Here is an 18817-nt window from a genome sequence, read left to right on the forward strand (position 1 = left end):
AGTGTGGTTGATCATAGCTTATTAAATAGACCCCCCTCCCCCAATTCACAGTGTATATATATTCCAATGTTCTATTTTCATGAGGATACAACTACATACATTTCCAAGGCTGAATGGAATCTTCTACATTTTCCCAGCTCAAAAGCAAATGATGGGAGAAAATTCCTTCCTTAATAGGTCATCTACAGGTAGCTTGGCTAGTCTTATCTCTCGTCACTCTTCAACAGAATCTTTCTATTTATTGTCACATTATTGTTTTACCTTAAATACTACTACCTTCCTCTCCAATTACTGATACATGTGAGTTTTTGAAGGACCAGCCTAAATTCACTTGGTGAGACCTTTCCAAAAGAAGCCCCTTGCCGAAAGTAATTTTGACACTCACCCTCTTGTGTAGTTATCAATACCAGTGATTTGGAGCTTACTTCGCAATATGGCAATACTTATTTTTTTTAACACATCTTTTTCCATTCTAGATTACAAGTTCCTTAAGAGTTTTATGCAATTGATTTTATGAAATCTAAAATAAAAATGTATAGATCCTTTAACCAAATTTAAGTCTTATGAAAACCCAAGTCTAACAATTATTTTGTACCCGTCACCATGATATCATTTAAAAAACATATTAGTATTTGCTGTTCTCCTAAGATTTAAGGTAACGGAAGTAGACAAATGGTAACAAATATTTTTTGTTGAAACTGCAAAGTCATCAGCGCACATTCTAGTAAAAACAAAATATGGGACAGAAAGGCAATTGTTGGATGAAAAGTAACAATGGATAAATGAAATATAAAAGTGAGTTGTTATTTTATTTAGCATAATGTGACATTCCAAAAAATTGAAATACATTTCATTAAAACTATAGTAGTTTGATATTGCAGGAACTAGTCTAGAGCTAAAAAAACAAACAAACCCATGAACAAATCTTTCATCTGTTTTCCCACAACTTAAAATGAAATAGATTCATTAGTGGTTGCAAAACATCAGTTCTTAAAAGTGTATTTTATAATCACACCATTTTAACAGTGAGCATTAAGCAGTATTTGTTCGCTATAGTTTTGCTAAGCATAGAGGCACATTGTGGTATCTAAATTCCATGTAGCAACCAGAACAGCAAGGCACAGTTGGGACTTTAAAATGTTTCCAATCGAATTTTAAAAATTTTCTGATTAAAGTATTTGAACAAAGATAATCTCTCTAATAAAGGTAACAGCTTCTCACAAGTTACCTAAGTAGGTTTGAAACACAGAGCTAAATTATATCCCTTTAAAAACTTCATAATACCCCCAATCTGGTCAATACTATTCTTGGTTTGTCTATAAGCATCCAAATTTATCATCTAAATACCTTTCAATACATTACTATGAATAAAGCATAACTTTAAATTTATGGAATTAATCTTCACTATAACCTTTATGCTTATGATCTGTTATAACAGTAACCTGAATCAGCTAAGTCCAATAATTTTTTCCATGCTTTCTAAATAAATTTAGAATATGACCTGTTTTTAAACATGCCTACCACTCTGCCTAGAGTAAGAACAGATCCAATTTTTATTCAGATCCTCAATGACTCAGAATCTAGTCGTCAAAAGTGAAGCAGCAACTTTCAAACGTAACACACTTCCTTAGGTCTATGCAGATGACGGGTTTACACTTCATTTTTAAACATATAAACATTAAGAGTATTAGAAAATTTCAGGATTAAAAAAAATCTTTCATCTAATTTTCTTAAATAATTCTTATATGCACCACTCCACATTGTGGAAAAGCTAAAATATGCAGTCTGGATATAAGAAAGGAAATTGATATTTAAGGTATTGGCACAAATACTTACATCTATATTATACAAAATATCAGATAACTCTGTGTCATTCCCCACTCCCCCGCCCCCCTGCAGTGAACATACCAGATGATAGGTAATAATCAGCAAGCTGTTGCAGATAAAACTTTTAAAAGAAAGGTGGTAGAATAATGTTTTGAAAGTGTTCATGTGCCAGAAGTATTCCAAACTGCTTTATCAGACTGAAGTAACCAGTATCAGGTTCAAAAATAACTCCATCACAATAACTGTCCTTTTTCTTTTTTCTTTTTTTTTGGTCACTGCAATTGTACTCTGTATGCGCCTATAAGCAATTTTACCTGTGAAAGGAAAGAGAAAATTGTTTTTTTAGTATAAATGTTTGTTTTGAGAAAAATCAATAGGCATAATTATATCATTCAGAAGCTGTAAATGAACATTCTTTAAAAACTCTACTTGTTGGGGCAGCTAGGTGGCATGGTGGATAGAGCACTGGTCCCGGATTCAGGAGGACCTGAGTTCAAATCCGACCCTCAGACACTTTACACACTTACTAGCTGTGTGACCCTGGCCAAGTCACTAAACCCCAATTGCCTCACCAAAAAACAAACCAAAAAAACCCCTCTACTTGTAATATAATATAATTCTACAATCACTTAAGCAACAAATCATAATACTGCATCTACCCCAAAAGGTTGTTTCATTTAATGTTAATTTTTAAGAAATTGATTATGACTGGTATATATGACATGCCTCTATTACTAAGTTTTCAATATCTCATTAAGCACTTGGGAGACCCAGTGATTTCCCCTTCTTTTTTAAGGCAAGCTCTTGAGAAAATTCCATCAAATCTCATTTGGGTCAAACCCAACCCAATCCCAGCTTACAAAGAAAAAGAAACTTGGAGAGACAGATCCACTTCTAGGTGGAAAGGTATTTTGGAAGGGGGTGGAATCTTATATTCTTTTTTTGATGTCATCTCTTAAATTTTAATATAACCCACCTCCAATCATGTAAACCAATTAGATTTAATTGCTGTGAAGGGTATATGAACAGAGACTGGACCATGAGGAAGGGGTCTTTGGTCTGAGAGAGAAACCACAGACCTCCTTTATTAATAAAACTGCCAACCTATATCAATAATTAAGTTACCCAGAACCTTTGTCTCATATTTTTAAACTGTTAGCCTTTTTGGCCATTAGGATGGATATGGAAATGGAAAGTGAAACTGATAGGATGTCATCCTCAAACAAAATGAGATTCTGATTTAGCTAGGAAAAGATCTTTTACCTTGGCAGAAGGTGCTTCTGTCAGTCGTATAAAAAGTTTATTGAGGCCTGCAACAGGACTGAAGGAATAAACAAAATGGCTATCCTAGAAGGCAACAAAAGAAAATTAATCAGAACATATATGAAAACCTCATGTATGCCAGGACTATAAAACATATCATCAAAAATCTAATAATGCAGGAGGAGAGCAAGATTTAATTATGATTCAGACCCATGGGAATCAAAGAGAAACTTTTATCACACTGGATATGCTTTAGAAAAGTTAGGAAGTGGAAAGACCTATCTTGGAGCTTTATTTGAAAAATTAAAAGCAATGCACAAGGGGCGGCTAGGTGGCGCAGTGGATAAAGCACCGGCCCTGGATTCAGCAGTACATGAGTTCAAATCTGGCCTCAGACACTTGACACTTACTAGCTGTGTGACTGACCCTGGGCAAGTCACTTAACCCCCATTGCCCCACAAAAAAACAAACAAAAAAAAGCAAAAACAAACAAACAACAAAAAAAAAGCAATGCACAAGGGGCAGCTAGGTGGCACAAAGGATAAAGCACCGGCCCTGGATTTAGAAAACGTGAGTTCAAATCTGGTCTCAGATACTTGATACTTACTAGCTGTGTGACCCTGGGCAAGTCACTTAACCCTCACTGCTCCACAAAAAAACCCCAAGAAAACAAAATCAATGCACACACACCATATTTTCATGGTAGAAGAAAGTCAACTGAACTCCTCTGCCAAAGTATTTCAAAAATATGGCAAAACTTCACGTTACCAGTACTATAAAAAGAATGCTATTTGGGAGTTTTGGTTTCCAGGTATTTATGAGAATAAAACAAATGATTAGAAAGCAATTTCTTACCAGATTTTACTGGCGGGGGGAGGGGGGGGGAGTAAAAGGGAAGAAATACTTGGCACTTCACATACTTTTAGTCAATTTTCTAGGCCTTAGTAGTGCTACGTGGTTATCAAAGAATTACCCAATTATTTTCCTCACAGTAGTTGCTAAGGCAGAAATTTGGACTATGTTAAATATGTTTAAAAAAATTTTTAATAAAAACTCGGTCAGGATTTTGCATTTAATTCTGGATTTTTCCCAATTAAATGATAATTAATTATTCATTCCTTGAATACTGGTCAACCAAGGATTACTTCTATTACTTAAGGAATCTGACATTGTAAAATGTAAACACCACCATGAAGACTATTATTAACTCTTATAAATGATATTAGAAAGACTAAAAAATGCAATTCAATTCAGTTACATATACACAAATCTTACCAGAAATACAGGAAGTTGAAACTTGTCATTCAAAACTACAGCCTGTACGCTACATGGTCCACAAAGTCTAGCAATGACTTCCTTGCCAAAAAAGTTTGCATGGAATATAAATAGGAGAATTCCAGAGCCTAAATAAAAAGAAACAAAACAATGAAATCTTTTCATACACAAACAGAATAAAATAATTAGCTAATTCTCCAAAAGCACCATCATTTTTATAGAAATTACAGTTTAACTAAATTAATTAGGAAAAACCAAGGTCAAGAATCTAAAGAGAAACAGTGGAAACAAGTGAAAAGGAAGGGGGCCTTAATAATAATGCCAAATGCCAAACTATACTACAAAGCACAATCATCAAAATTTGGTACTAGTTTTAATTAGAGACATAAATCACTGCAACACATTAAATACACAAGTTACATAAGAAAACAAAACCAGTAGCCTAGTGTTCAATAGACCCAACGGCCACAGTTATTGTAGGTAAGACCTAGGTATTCAACAAAAACTGCTGGGAAGCGATCTGGCAAAAAGAGAGTTTAATGATGCCCTAGAGAAATTTTTTTAAAAGAGTAAAAGGACACATGCACAAATATTCATAGAAGCTCCTTTTATAGTGAACTGAAAAGTGGTGCCCATTAATTTGAGTACAGATAGACACATTTTGTTAACAATACCACTGAGCTACAAAACAAAAGGGGTGACAAAAGGGATGGTTTTAGAGAAACTTGGAAAGATTTGTAAGAAGGGATAGCAGAATCAGGAAACTAATTTAGACAATTAACAACATACTATAAAGACAAACTTCAGAAGAATTAAGAACTCTGATCAATGCAACGACAAACTCAAGGTAAGTATACTTTTGTCGATATGTGTAATGCGAGAATTTACTTTGCTGGACCATAAATACTTATTACAAGGGCTTTCCTTTTTCTACCATGGGTGGCAGTCTTTAGGAGGATTTTTGTTAGAGTGGTAATAATGGGAAAAGTAAGAAGGCAGGTACTGATTTGCTAGAAATGAATGGTGAGGAAAAAGGCTCAAAAATAACAGCAAGGAGAAAATATTTACAAATGACAGTACTGTAAATACTCCTAGTTGGAGATATCCATTGTACATGCCTATGCAAAGTTTGGATATCAAATAAAATAGGATAAGGAAGGCAAAGCTAGTTATTAAAATCAGGCTGTGTGTGTTCAAATCCCAATTACCAGTGATGTAACCATGGGTTAGTTATTTTACATTTTGTTATACTTTTTTGGTTCTAACTTCTTCCCTGTCCATAAATCTGACAGATAAACTACCCTCTTTCAATATGCTTACGGTATCGCCCCCAATCCTTTCACTTCACACCTCAAAAACAAATCCAATTTTCTCCTTCATTCCAGACTCTGGCCCTTTTCTTTGTCAATACCAACTCCTCTGCACCAACACCCTTGAAGCCATATCATACTACTCCCTTTCACAGCCAAATTTCTAGAAAAAGATGTCACATTTGTAGCCGTCACTTCTTTACCTCCCACTCATTTTCTAACCTCTTGCAATCTGGCTTCCAATGCCACTACACATCTGAAACTCCTTATTCAGAGATGACCAATGATGTTTTAACCTCTACCACCTGTTAGCCTTTTCTAATTAAAAAAGCCCTCAGCCTTCTCTGCCTTTCTTTAGCTTTTGACACTACAGAGACACTACACATCACTTCTTTTCTCCAGGAATACTCTCTTCCTGTCATACTGGTTCTTCTTACTATATTCTGTTACCAAACATCGGTATACCTCTGAGCTGTCATTGGCCTCTCTGCTCCCAGTAAACCTAATCTGCTCCCAAGGAATCAGTTATTTCTAATGCATATGAGTACCAAATCTACATAATCGGTCCTCATCTTTTTCTTGAACTTTAGTTCTGGAAAGGTGGAGCAGCTGATATACCATTAGCCCTGGAATACAGAGAACCTGAGTTCAAATCCAGCCTCAAACACTTGACACTTATTACCTGTGTGACCCTGGGCAAGTTATTTAACCCTCACTGCCCCCTCACCCCCAAGAATAAATAAGAACAGGCAAAATCATGAGCAAATAGTAGTGGCACCAAAAGTTTAAATCCTTTAAGCTACCATAAAATGCTAGTATAAACAATTCACACTAACCTTCCTCTCCCTGGCTCACAGTCTACTAAATAAAGTTCTCTGCCCCGAAATGAACGGCAAAACGAACACAAAGTCCTCAAAAATCTAATAAAATCTTCGATTAGATTTTTTTGCAGTGAAATTTACAACGTAACTTTTACTGGAGTACTGGAACACTAGAGGACAAAAGAAATATGCCAATCAAAACGGGCTGTATGTTCCATAGCTCTATCTCTTATCAGACCCAACAATACATCTCACTTCCTCTTCCATGGCAAAGCAAAACTGGAAAAAACTGCCGCTTGCAGAGTCTATCCACCCAAAGTGCCTTCACCTCCCTATCTTGTACACAAGCTGACCTCAGAGCACCTGAAGGGTTAAATTAGTGGCCTAGTCACTGCACCACTGAGTCATGAGTTGAAGTCAGGTGTGCCTCATTCTGAGAGCAGCACTGCCCAGTTACCTTAATTAGCCAAAGCCAGGCTCCTGTTTATGAGCTAAAAATGACTTTAAATAAACAGGGACATATCAAATTTCCTAGTTTCATTACCTTGTTCCAGTTTTACCTTTTCCTTGAAAAGAACATTTTCTTTTGGCCTGTGTATACAGCATCACTAACCTCTCAAGAGATACACTTTTATTTCAAAGATATTTTGTCACACTGGGCAGTAGTCAGCATTTTTGCACTAATTATCCTGTACAACAAACTTGATACCATTTGAAAACTGCTATCAATGACACTGACCTTTACTCATCTGCAACCCAAACAATGCTTAAAAATCTAAGCCACAGAGTCACAGCCCCAAGCACCAGAGGATCCTCTAGCCCTGATGCATTATGTTCATGACTTTAGATAGGCAAGGTTTCATATTCTGGTTTCAAACAAGGCAAAAGAAAGTGATTTACTAGTCAAAAACCTAGTAAGTAGGAGAAAACCAGAACTTCTGTTTCCTAATGCCAGAAGAATTCTTTCTATTCTGTCTGTTAAAGAGTTTAAGTAGAAACAGTCAACTGGGCAAATATAGGAAAAAAGTGATTCTGAGCTTTAAAAGGATAATGAATTTAATTTAACTTTTAAAAGTTGAAAAAGGTGATTTAAAAATAAAAATACAATTTAATTTTGTTGAATTAACCGTTTCACTGAATTAAATGAAATGGATTTTAAATGTTACTTTTTTTTCTTTTTCTTTATTTTTTTGCAGGGCAATTGGGGTTAAGTGACTTGCCCAGGGTCACACAGCTAGTAAATGTTAAGTGTCTGAGGTCGGATTTGAACTCAGGTCTATCTCAGTGCTCTATCCACTGCACCACCTAGCTGCCCCTAAAATGCAACTTCTATTCTGGAAATTAAACTCAACATTTTAGTGTTAATTACTGAAAAGTTGTAGCCAATATCTCATTGTAGTGTAGAGATAATACTATTTCCCCTTTATTTTCCCTGTTATTTAATTTCACTGATAATCTCCATTTCCAAAGTATCTTTTGGTGCCTTCCCTCCATAGCAAGTAGTTCATCTATCCCATTTAATAAATAAAAGGGAAGAAAATAAAACAGTTCAGCCAAACTAACCAACACTTTAACCAAATCTGATTCTCTCTGTATCTGTGTATACATATACATATATACACACATACATGTATTTATGTATATGTGTATGTATGTATATACTTCCATATCCACAAAGAAGGGAAGAAGGTAAATTTTTCCATCTCTTCTTTGGGGATAACTTGATCATTACAATTACATATAGATGAATTTAAAAGAATTTATTAAGCACTACTATGTGAAAAACATTATGCTAAATGTTGAGGATATGAATAATCCCTAATGGGGATAAAACACATAAGATGCATTATGAAGCATTCAGGGTTTTGTTTTGTTTTTTTTTGGTGGTGGTGGTGGTTGTTTTTGTTTGTTTGTTTTGGTGTGGGTTGGGGGGGGGGGGCGCAATGAGGATTAAGTGATTTGCCCAGGGTCACACAGCTAGTAAGTGTCAAATGTCTATGGTTGGATTTGAACTTGGGTCCTCCTGGATCCAGGCCAATGTTCTATCCACTGTGCCACCTAGCTGCCCCGTTTTTTGTTTTTTCCATTTACATTAGTCATCATATACAGAGGGTTTCAAAAATCTCAGTGTACTATTCTGATTCTGCTTAACTCTGCATCAGTTCATCTACATTTTCCCATGTTTTTCTGAATTCTTCATATCCATCATCTCTTAGTTTAGTAATACTCCATTATATTCACATGCCACAATTTGTTTAGCCATTCTTAATTGACAGTAATCTACTTTATTTCCAGTCCTTCTTAACAAGAAAAAAAAGCTGCTGTGAATATTCTGTTGTATATGTGACCTTCCTTTGTCTTTGGTGTCCCCAAGGACACTCAGTGGGATCACTGAGACAAAGTCTTTTGACCTTGGGTTCTTAAAAAACTATGCCAAGAGAGCATAGCCACTGACAAGTTCTACAAAATTGGAATTGGAGACCATAGGCTATGAGTTATTCCTTGGTCTCCCTATATAACCAGCCATCTTGCTTTCTGTTATACATTTCTCTGCTAATACCTTTTACAAGCTTTAGCTGTATAAAATCTCATTTGAAACAGACTGTGGCCTACTCACATCTACCATGTCCCTGCTCTACTGTCTTTTGGTTAATTCTTAGTTTCAATTCTTTAAAGACCCCAGTATATATGAGTTATATAACATCTTCAGAAAAATAAAAGTATTAAAAATATAGGCCTTCATTTCAAGGAGAACCTTGGGGTTGTTAAAGGGACTGTGTCCTTTTCCAGTCAGCTATGTGATCTGGGTAAAAGACTAGGTCAGCTAGGTGGTGCAGTAAAGCACCCACCTTGGATTCAGGAGGACCTGAGTTCAAATCAGACCTGATACTTGACACTTACTAGCGTGTGACCCTGGGCAAATCACTTAACCCTTATTGCACCCCCCCTCCAAATAAAGGCTATGTCTATTGCTTAAAGCCTGCAAGTTATTAGGTAGAGAGAAGCTTATTGCCATAAAGCTGGCTACCAGGAAACAAAAATTTTGGGGGTGGGGGGATGGGGAGAGCTCAAGATTACTCATAAAACAATTTTTTTTAATTGTGATAATAGACTTTATTTAGAAAATCTTTAAATACTGTCAATGCATTCTTTTTTTTTTTTTTTTTTGCGGGGCAATGAGGGTTAAGTGACTTGCCCAGGATTACACAGCTAGTAAGTGTCAAGTGTCTGAGTCTAGATTTGAACTCAGGTCCTTCTGACTCCAGGGCTGGTGCTTTAACCACTGCGACATCTAACTGCCCCCCCCATTGCATTCTTTTTAATCCTAGAGTAAAGTGGGGAAAAACAAATATGCCCTCATTTCAATTACTGTTTACATGATTTAAGGGAATGTTTATTCAACAAGTAGTTAATATACAAGGACAGCTAGGTGGTACAATAGATAGAGAGCATAGGTTCTGGAGTCAGAAGACCTGAGTTTAAATCTAGCTTCAGAGAATACCTGTGTGATCCTAGACAAGTCACTTGATCCTGTTTGATTAAGTCATAAAACAATTATTATAGGAAGGCTGGTGCTATCATGAAAGGAAGGTCAATTATTCAATTGTTTTTCCCTATCCAATTTATTTTTCTAGTTAATAATATAGCCTTCAATCAAAGGGCAGTAAGTTTTCAAGAAAATTCATCACCAGACCTCTTTTATTGTCATTTATCACTAATTTTCATTTTGTATTCTTCTTTTAACATGTACTGGACACCAACAGGATGGTGGACATCGTTTTCATCATTCCTCCTTCAATGCAAGAGACATCTCACATATCCACAAAGTCAAATAAATAAACAAATGGAAAGAAAAACTAACAATAATTAAATGTTTAACCAAATACTATGATTACTCAAATCCTCCATGTTTTTACTCCTCTGAGCTATGCAAGGAAAAAAATTAATCATTTCAATATCTGATGAGAAAAAAACACTTAGGGGGGAGCTAGGTGGCACCGGCCTTGGATTCAGGAGGACCTGAGTTCAAATCCGGCCCCACACACTAAACACTTACTAGCTGTGTGACCCTGGGCAAGTCACTTAACCCCAACTGACTCACCACCACCCCCCAAAAAAAGAAAGAAAGAAAAAGAAAAAACACTTAGAATTTATATGCTAAAATTTGCAAAGAACTTTATAAATATTTTATCACTTAACCTTAACAGCAACCCTAGAAGGTAGGTGTTATTTTTATCACCCCCTTTTTATAGATGAGGTAAACTAAAGCAGAAAAAAAGTTAAGTAATTTTCCCAGGGTCGCATAGCTAGTATGTGTCTCAGGCTGTATTTTAACTCAGGTATTCCTGACTCCAGATCCTGTACTCTATACACTGTATTACCTAGCTTCAATTATATATTAAACTTGGTCTTAAAAGACATATAGGAGAGGCAGCTAGGTGCCATAGTGGATAGAGCACCAGCCCTGAAGTCAGGAGGACCTGAGTTCAAATCTGGCCTCAGACACTTGACACTTAGTAAGTCATTTAACCCCAACTGCTTCACAAAAAAAACCAAAAACAAGACATACAGGAGAAATTCTCCAATTAAGCTGTGTTATTATCACTGTAGGTACTGCTTTCAATGAAATAAATCTCAACTCATCCATGCTTGACCATACTATACAATTCTTATCTCTGCCTTCCAATAAATCTGCTGGTCTGTTCAACCAGTGTGCTAGGGGCCTTCCTCACATTCACTGGACTGCATTGAAACCAAAAGCACACACTGAGCCAAAGCCAACAATTATCTCTCACTCTTACTGGCCATACATTTTTCTGATGACATTTTTTACAAAATTTCTACCACATAATTCCTCATTCACTATAGCATCCTCAATCGCCACTGTAAAGAATTAATTGTTATTTGAGGACACCTACATGGGCCTGGCAAAATTATAATGATTGGAAGCCTAGTGAGGGCAGTCATGTGACTGTCAGAGCGGCCATCCCATTGGCTGGACTGTGTGGGGTGTTTCTAGGTTTGGGGGAGGAGAATTGGGCATTCTAGGTGGAAACTGGAAAGCGACAGGTGTTCTGCTGCGTATTTTCAGCTGATTCCTGGGCGGTGGTATTTTTTCAGGTATTATAATTTCCCTTTCCCCATTTTATTTCCTTTCCCTTGATCCTACTGATCCTGTTTGTGTTTTGTTCTTTTTTTTTTTTCAGTTCATTGTTGTTAAAATAAATCTTGTTCTGTTTTGAGGGAGGCTGCCAGTCTCCTTCCTTGCCCCAATATTACGGCGAGCCGCTTAGCTAGCACTCCCCAATTAAAAATTGGTCCCCACACCATGTACTGTACTGTCTGCCCTTTGCAGATCCTCAACTTCAATTCCTCAGAAACAACAGTGTTCCATGACTCATAGATATACAACACTACCAGAAGATTAACTATATATAAAAAAGAGGGCCCTTTATTTCTATCACCAGACAAAGAAATAAGCAATGTTCCAAAGGCAATCCAATTTGCTTTCCTCTTGTTTAATTCCTTACCCAGTCAACCGTGTATAATGTCTGCCCAAAACACATGTACCAATAGACAAGCTGCATGAATTACCCATCAAATTGCAAATAATAATCTGATAAAGCATTCTTTAACTACTTGGTTATTCCTAAATGGGAAAACTCTTTAAAAGTGATTATGGCTCTCATTTAGGAGGCTTTGAAATACTCTGGGGATTGAAGATACTAAAATAATAGCATCTACAAAAAGAAATATCTGGAAGACCACATCACCTCTGTGGAACAGCTCTTTAATTTGGACTCTATGATGGACATTCTCCATAATGCTGGTAAACATCTATGGCAAGTATACATCTCTTCATTTGTGCCTTAATAACCAGAGGACTATGAAAGAGTCACTTCTGTTCTTATATCTTTCAAGGAATTTGGCATGATTATGACATATTATGGAAGGCAACTGTTGGAGCAGAGTGGTATTTTGCCATGCAAGATCAAATATTTCTATAGCCAAAAATCAAATTCAATGGAATGTTGGACTCTTTTAGACCTTTCAGTCAATTGTACAATTGTAAAAACATGTTCACTATATCCTTTACAGAAGAAGTTTGCCTATTCCCACATTTTATATTTTTCAACCATGTCCTCAATGAATGTAACATTTACTGTCATAACAATTTTGTAGGGAATGTAGCAAATGAGTTAATAAATTATCAATGTCATCAGTTGCCTTTTTCTTGGTAATCAGGTTTCAGATTTTTTCCCAAGCCTTTATCATTTTCCCCTTTTAGATAACTTCAGAATCAAACTCTCAAAGTCTTCAAAATTATTCCATCTTCAGCATGCTCCTCTTTTGGTTATACTTGGTCTAGTCAATTGCATTACAAATCTGTTTTCTTTCATTTCTCATGGGCAGCTAGGTGGCACAGTGGATAAAGCACCAAGCCTGGATTCAGAAGGACTTGAGTTCAAATCCGGCCTCAAACACTTGACACTTACTAGCTATGTGACCCTGGGCAAGTCACTTAACCCCAATTGCTCCGCAAAAAAGAAAAAAAAGAAAAGGAAAAAACAAAACAAAACAGGGATTCCTTCATTTCCCATAAAGTATATATCCCTAGAAATACCTTTGGAATTGAACCCTAATATAAAAGACAAAGTCGTTTAGAAAGATTCCAATCAGATAATATTTTTACCACAATCTACAAATCATACAAAAGAAAACCAAAAAGGGGCACCTTCTGGTATGTTCTGTGGTGGTTTGTAATTGAAATCTGTTGAAAAGTCTGGACCCTCACAAAGGCGGTGACACGCTATTGGAAACACAGGCTCTAGGAGGGCGAGCCGGGCTTCAAAGTAGTCCCTTATGGTTTCCTCTGCTACTCTTGAGAGCCTGAAAGGAGAAAATGAGGAAGAGACACAGTCACTAGGCAAGTTTTTCTACATTAGAATCCATTAAAAGTTTACATATTTGAAAAGTGATTGATGATTAAAAGCAATTTTTCATATCTCATATAGAATAGTCAAATATTATTTGTGAAACAAACTTTTAATGGTAAGAGCTTCAAATTTCTATTGTATTACCTCCTTAGTAGGATTAGTAGTAATTATTATTAACTAAAATAATTCAGATTTTGAAGGAGTGACCCAGAGGTTCTAAACGCCTAAGTATAAACACAAAAATCAATCCAAATTTGAACAAAGCTATTCAGAAGTTTAATTTATGTACTTTTATAAAAAAGTTTGCCAATAAATAGCCTCAACAAAACTACCAAGGACTATTTAAAATTTAGAGGAAACTTTTTAGGGCCTTTTAACATTTTTAAGGACTTCAGCAAACACCAAGTATTTAAGCATATACAAATGTTAATTTCTGCTCTCTTTAAAAATGAGTCTTAGAATCTAACCACTATAGAAGACTTTTAAAAATTCTTTTCTAAGAAATGATTATATGTACTTGAAAGTAATGATATCTTATTTCTTTTAACTTAATTTTTATTTTTTCTCAATTACATGTAAGTAAAAATTGTTAACATTAAAAAAAAATCTTGAGTTCACATCGTTTCCCTTCCTTCCCACCCACCCATCCTTGAAAAGGCAATTTGACATAGATTTTACATGTGTAGTCATGCTTTAATCTATACTCAGATTATATCAGTTTTTTCTCTGGAAGCAGACAGAATTTTTCATCATATGTCCTTTGGAATTGTATTGGATCCTTGTATTGCTGAAAATAGCCAAGTCATTCACAGTTGATCATGGTAAAATGTTGTTGTTAGTATGTTCAATGGTATCCTGGTTCTGGTCACTTCACTTTGCATCAGTTCATGTAAGTCTTCTCAAGCTTTTGTAAAAGCATCCTGATTATCATTTTTTACAGAACAACAGTATTCCATCACAATCACATACCTCAACCTGTTCAGCCATTACCCAATTAATGGTTGTCCCTTCAATTTCCAATTCTTTGTTACCTCAAAAAAAGCTGCCATGTTTTGCATATATGCAATAAATGTATTAGGTGTATGTGTATGTACGTATGTATGTATACACACATACATCCTTGATTTACCCCTGAACTTTTGTTTTGTTTTTTTTTTTACAGGGCAATGATGGTTAAGTGACTTGCCCAGGGTCACACAGCTAGTAAGTGTCTGAGGCCAAATTTGAACTCAGGTCCTCCTGAGTCCAGGGCTGGTGCTTTATCCACTGTGCCACCTAGCTGCCCCTTATTCACTCCTGATCTTAACAGAAATGTTTCTAGTTCATCTTTGTTACAGATAATGCTTGCTGATGGTTTTAGATAGGTATTACTTACCTTTTTTAAGGAAAGGTCCATTTTTATGCTTTTCAAGATTTTTAATAGGAATAAGTGTTGCATTTTGTCAAAAGGTTTTTCTGCATCTCTTAAAACAACCATAATTTTTGTTTTTGTTATTGATATTGATATGGGTAATTATGCTGATAGTTTTCCTAATATTCAACCATATCTGCATTCTTGGTGGTATAAATCTCACCCTGTCATAATGTACAATCTTTATAATATATTGTTGTAAGCTCCATGTTAGTTTTTATTTAAGTTTTGCATCAGTATTCCTTATGGAAATTGGTCCATAGTATTTTTTCTGTTTTTCTTCTTTCTAGTTAGGGATCATCACAATATTTGTGTCATAAAAGAAATGTGGTAGGACTCATATAACAATGGAATCACTATACTAATAGGTGTTGTTTTCTTCAGTAACTTTTGTGCCTCCTTTACCAAGCTATTGATTCTTTCATGATTTTCTTGCATCTCTCCTCCCAATTTTTCCTCTAAATTTCTAATTTGATTTAAAACATTTTTTTTCTCACTCTTTCAAGAATTTTTTTTTAAACCTCTGACCAATTCACATTTTTCTTTGATGCTTTGCATATAGCTGTTTTGAATTAATTTTCCCTTCTGAATTTGCATTTTTATCTTTCCTGTCAGCATAATAAATTTTGATGGTCAGGCTCTTTTTTTTTCCTCCCCCAGTCCATTTTTTGACTTTTAATTTAATGTTAAAGTTGGGCTCTGCTCCAAGGTTGGAGGGGGCACTGTTTCAAGCTTCAGGTCTTTCTTGCTGCTATTTTCAGAGCTAGCTCTGGGTACATGAAGGTCTGTGCTTCCAAACTTGTATGATCTAAGGTGTGGTCATTGCTCTCCTGGCCTGTGCTCTGCCTCTTTATGCAGGAAGGGACCTCGTTCTCCTGTATTTACCAATCTAACACTTCTCCTGTCCCTCGACTATGCCTGGTGCCCTGTTCTGCAGCCATAATTGTTATCGTTCCACTCTGTCTTGGATTGAGACCTGGGTCCCTACTCCTCAAGGAGCACTTCTCTCCACCCTGAGACCACAACCTAAAATCCCCGTGGCCACAAGTATCATAACTCTTTTTGGCCCTGGGACTGTGACCCAGAACTATGTATGGGCAATACAACCGGGCCTTGAACCCAGTGCCAGCAAAAGGTTCTATGCAATCTCCTTCTGACCAATTATCTGATCCCCTCCCTCCATTCCCATCTGTGGGCTGAGAACTCCTGAAGCTGCTACTACTGCCAATGAAGCCATCTCCAAGGCCCACTACTGGGCCTGTGGCATAGCCTGCTCTGCAGAGTATTCACTGTGTTCCTGACCCTACCACCACCACCCCAGTGAGACAGAACTTTCCTGTCAACCTTTTAAGTTGTCTTGGACTAGAAAATTGTTTTAGTCAACCTTTTTTTGGTTCTACTACTCCAAAATTAAATTTCAGCTGTTATTTTACAGCTATTTGGAGGATAATGTGAAAGGCCTTGGCTGAGTGCTTCTCTACTCTGCCATCTTGGCTCTACCTCTAAAATATTTCTCAAAAGTATTTTGCAACTAAAATAACTACCCTAAAGTCCCTAAGTAAGCATAGCTTTAGACATGTTAATTTTTTTTGGGGGGGGGGGTGAGGCAATTGGGGTTAAATGACTTGCCCAGGGTCACACAGCTAGTAAGTGTTAAGTGTCTGAGGCCAGATTTGAACTCAGGTCCTCCTGACTCCAGGGCTGGTGCTCTATCCACTGCGCCACCTAGGTGCCCCGACATGTTAATTTAATACTTACGTTTCTAAGTGACTCTTCAGCAGGTCATATACCAATACATTATTACACTGCTTAGCAAAATGCAAAGCACTATTCTGATGTTTTGACAAAATATTACAATCTGCTCCACATTCAATCACAAGCCTTACAATATCCGAGTTTCCTCTTTTACAAGCCTGTAAGAGCAAAACATTAAGACAAGTAATTATATAAAAGTAAAGTCTAAGGAGTGTGTATATGTATAAACTATAATTTTTTTCCTTGAGAGAGTCTTTCTAAAGACTAAACATAAAAGAAATTTCTTCAGGGCAAGGACAGAGTATTCTGGATTAGGATACAAGTCAAATATAAGGCTGTTTGCATTACTCAGTTTTGATACCTGACTCTTCAAAACATGAGGACTTCAAAAGCTATTTTTGCCAATGATAACAGCTAGCATATAAAGCTATATAAAACCACTTTAAGGTTTGTAATGCTTTACAAATATTATCTCATTTTGTTGTTGCTTAACAGCATTTGAAGTAGGTGCTATTATTATCTCCATTTTACAGATAAGGAAACTAAGGCAGACAGAGGTTAAGTTGATCTGGCCAGCATCACAAAGCCACTAAACATCCAAGGCTGAATTTGAAGTTTTTCTGACTCAAGGTCCAGCCTTCTAGCACTCCACTGTGCTACAAAGCTACAAAATTCTAGGTCTTCTTGGAAAGTACTCAAAGGACTTTCATTCTACTACATTCCACTGATTTTGATACCACCCTCATTGCTGCAAAAAGAGCCAATTTTTGACAAAAGCATTCTTGCTAGACCAGTTTTCACTTGATTCTTTGTGGGATCAGGAAATAATTTCATATTCATCCCCCAGCAGTGGTTTCAAAGGAAACTCTGCCATGTATTCATTAGGGAAATTGGTCTATAATTTTCTTTCTGGTATCAACACCATATATGTCTCATAAAAGGAATTTGGTTCCAGTTTACTTTTTTGAGGAAAAGTTTTTTCCTATCAGAATATCTGCACGACTGAATAAAATATTAGAGAAGACCTGGGTTCTAATCCTGACTTTGCACCTAAGAAGCTGTATGTAAATCAAAAACTTCTCCAGTCCTTGGCTTCCTCATTTGGAAAATAAGACAGTGGACTTCACATCATCTACTTTCTAGTATATTTCTAGTTCAAAAATCATATGAATACGACTAATGCAGAAATAGGATTAATGTTATTATGTATGTGTGTGTGTGTATATATATATATAAAACCTATATCAGATTACCTGCTATCTAGGGGAGGGGGGAGGGAGAAAAATCTGAAATTGGAAAGTTTGTATAAACAAAAGTTGAGAACTATCTTTACATGTAACAGGAAAAAAATAAAATACTTTATTAATTTTTTAAAAAATCATATGAATAGCCTAATCAAACACTGGAAGTAAATTAAATATCAATCTTCACTGAATTAAACACCTAATCGAGAAAAACCAATTTGTTTAAGATGAAAATAAAAGTTTTTCTAATTTTATTAAAACCCTTTCTGTACTAAAGTAAAGTTAACCTATATTTACCCACCATATGGACCTCCTATTTATAAAGCATAAAAAAGCAATTGGGGGGAAAAATACAACAAGAGGTGAAAGAATTGTGTGAAATTAAAAGTTGATAATAAAGCACCCTTGAAGATGACAAAATACAAAAAAGTCTACCTGCTTACTAAAAACACTATTTCTAGGTTATCCTTTCCCTAAGTAGGCACATGGTCATGACTTTTATGATGTTCAGACCTACAGCTAGTATGTTGCTTTTTTACTATCTAGAAACAAATTATAGTATTTTTGTAGTACCACACAATGAACAGTATACAAAGCAATTTTCAAAAGAAAATCTATTTGGATAAAATATCTTGTAATGTACGTATATTAGATACAGTTTGTATTTTGATGACCTTGTATACACTTGCCCACAGTGATATACGTATATCTACCTATATCTATATCTACACACACACACACATTTTACTTAACTTATAATGGTTACTTAATAACATTTGAAACATAGTATAGTATAATCAAAAGAACCTTGGATTCGAGGTCAAAAGACAATTGTTTGAATTTCAGCTCTACTACATATTCTTTCAGTGATTTGGGGCAAATCATTAATAAATCACACAAGTCTCAGTTTATTCAACTATAAACTGAAGGGACTGGACCAGAGGACTTTTGCAGGTCTGTTACATGGGCTCTA

General features: G+C 35.9%; 1 protein-coding gene across 1 annotated transcript in view; it reads right to left on the reverse strand.

Moving 5' to 3' along the window:
• Window positions 1-787: 787 nt before the first annotated feature.
• MPHOSPH8 (M-phase phosphoprotein 8) overlaps window positions 788-18817 on the reverse strand; it is a 61095-nt gene continuing 43065 nt past the window's right edge. The window contains exons 10-14 of the mRNA XM_043992478.1: window positions 16604-16758; window positions 13233-13387; window positions 4366-4493; window positions 3091-3174; window positions 788-2141 (exon numbers count right to left, since the gene is read on the reverse strand). Coding sequence (XP_043848413.1) covers window positions 2100-2141; window positions 3091-3174; window positions 4366-4493; window positions 13233-13387; window positions 16604-16758 — 564 coding nt within the window. The 3' untranslated portion in view covers window positions 788-2099. The remainder of the gene's footprint in view (window positions 2142-3090; window positions 3175-4365; window positions 4494-13232; window positions 13388-16603; window positions 16759-18817) is intronic.

The sequence above is a fragment of the Dromiciops gliroides genome, chromosome 3 (genome assembly GCF_019393635.1).
Source record: "Dromiciops gliroides isolate mDroGli1 chromosome 3, mDroGli1.pri, whole genome shotgun sequence".
Lineage (NCBI taxonomy): Eukaryota > Metazoa > Chordata > Mammalia > Microbiotheria > Microbiotheriidae > Dromiciops > Dromiciops gliroides.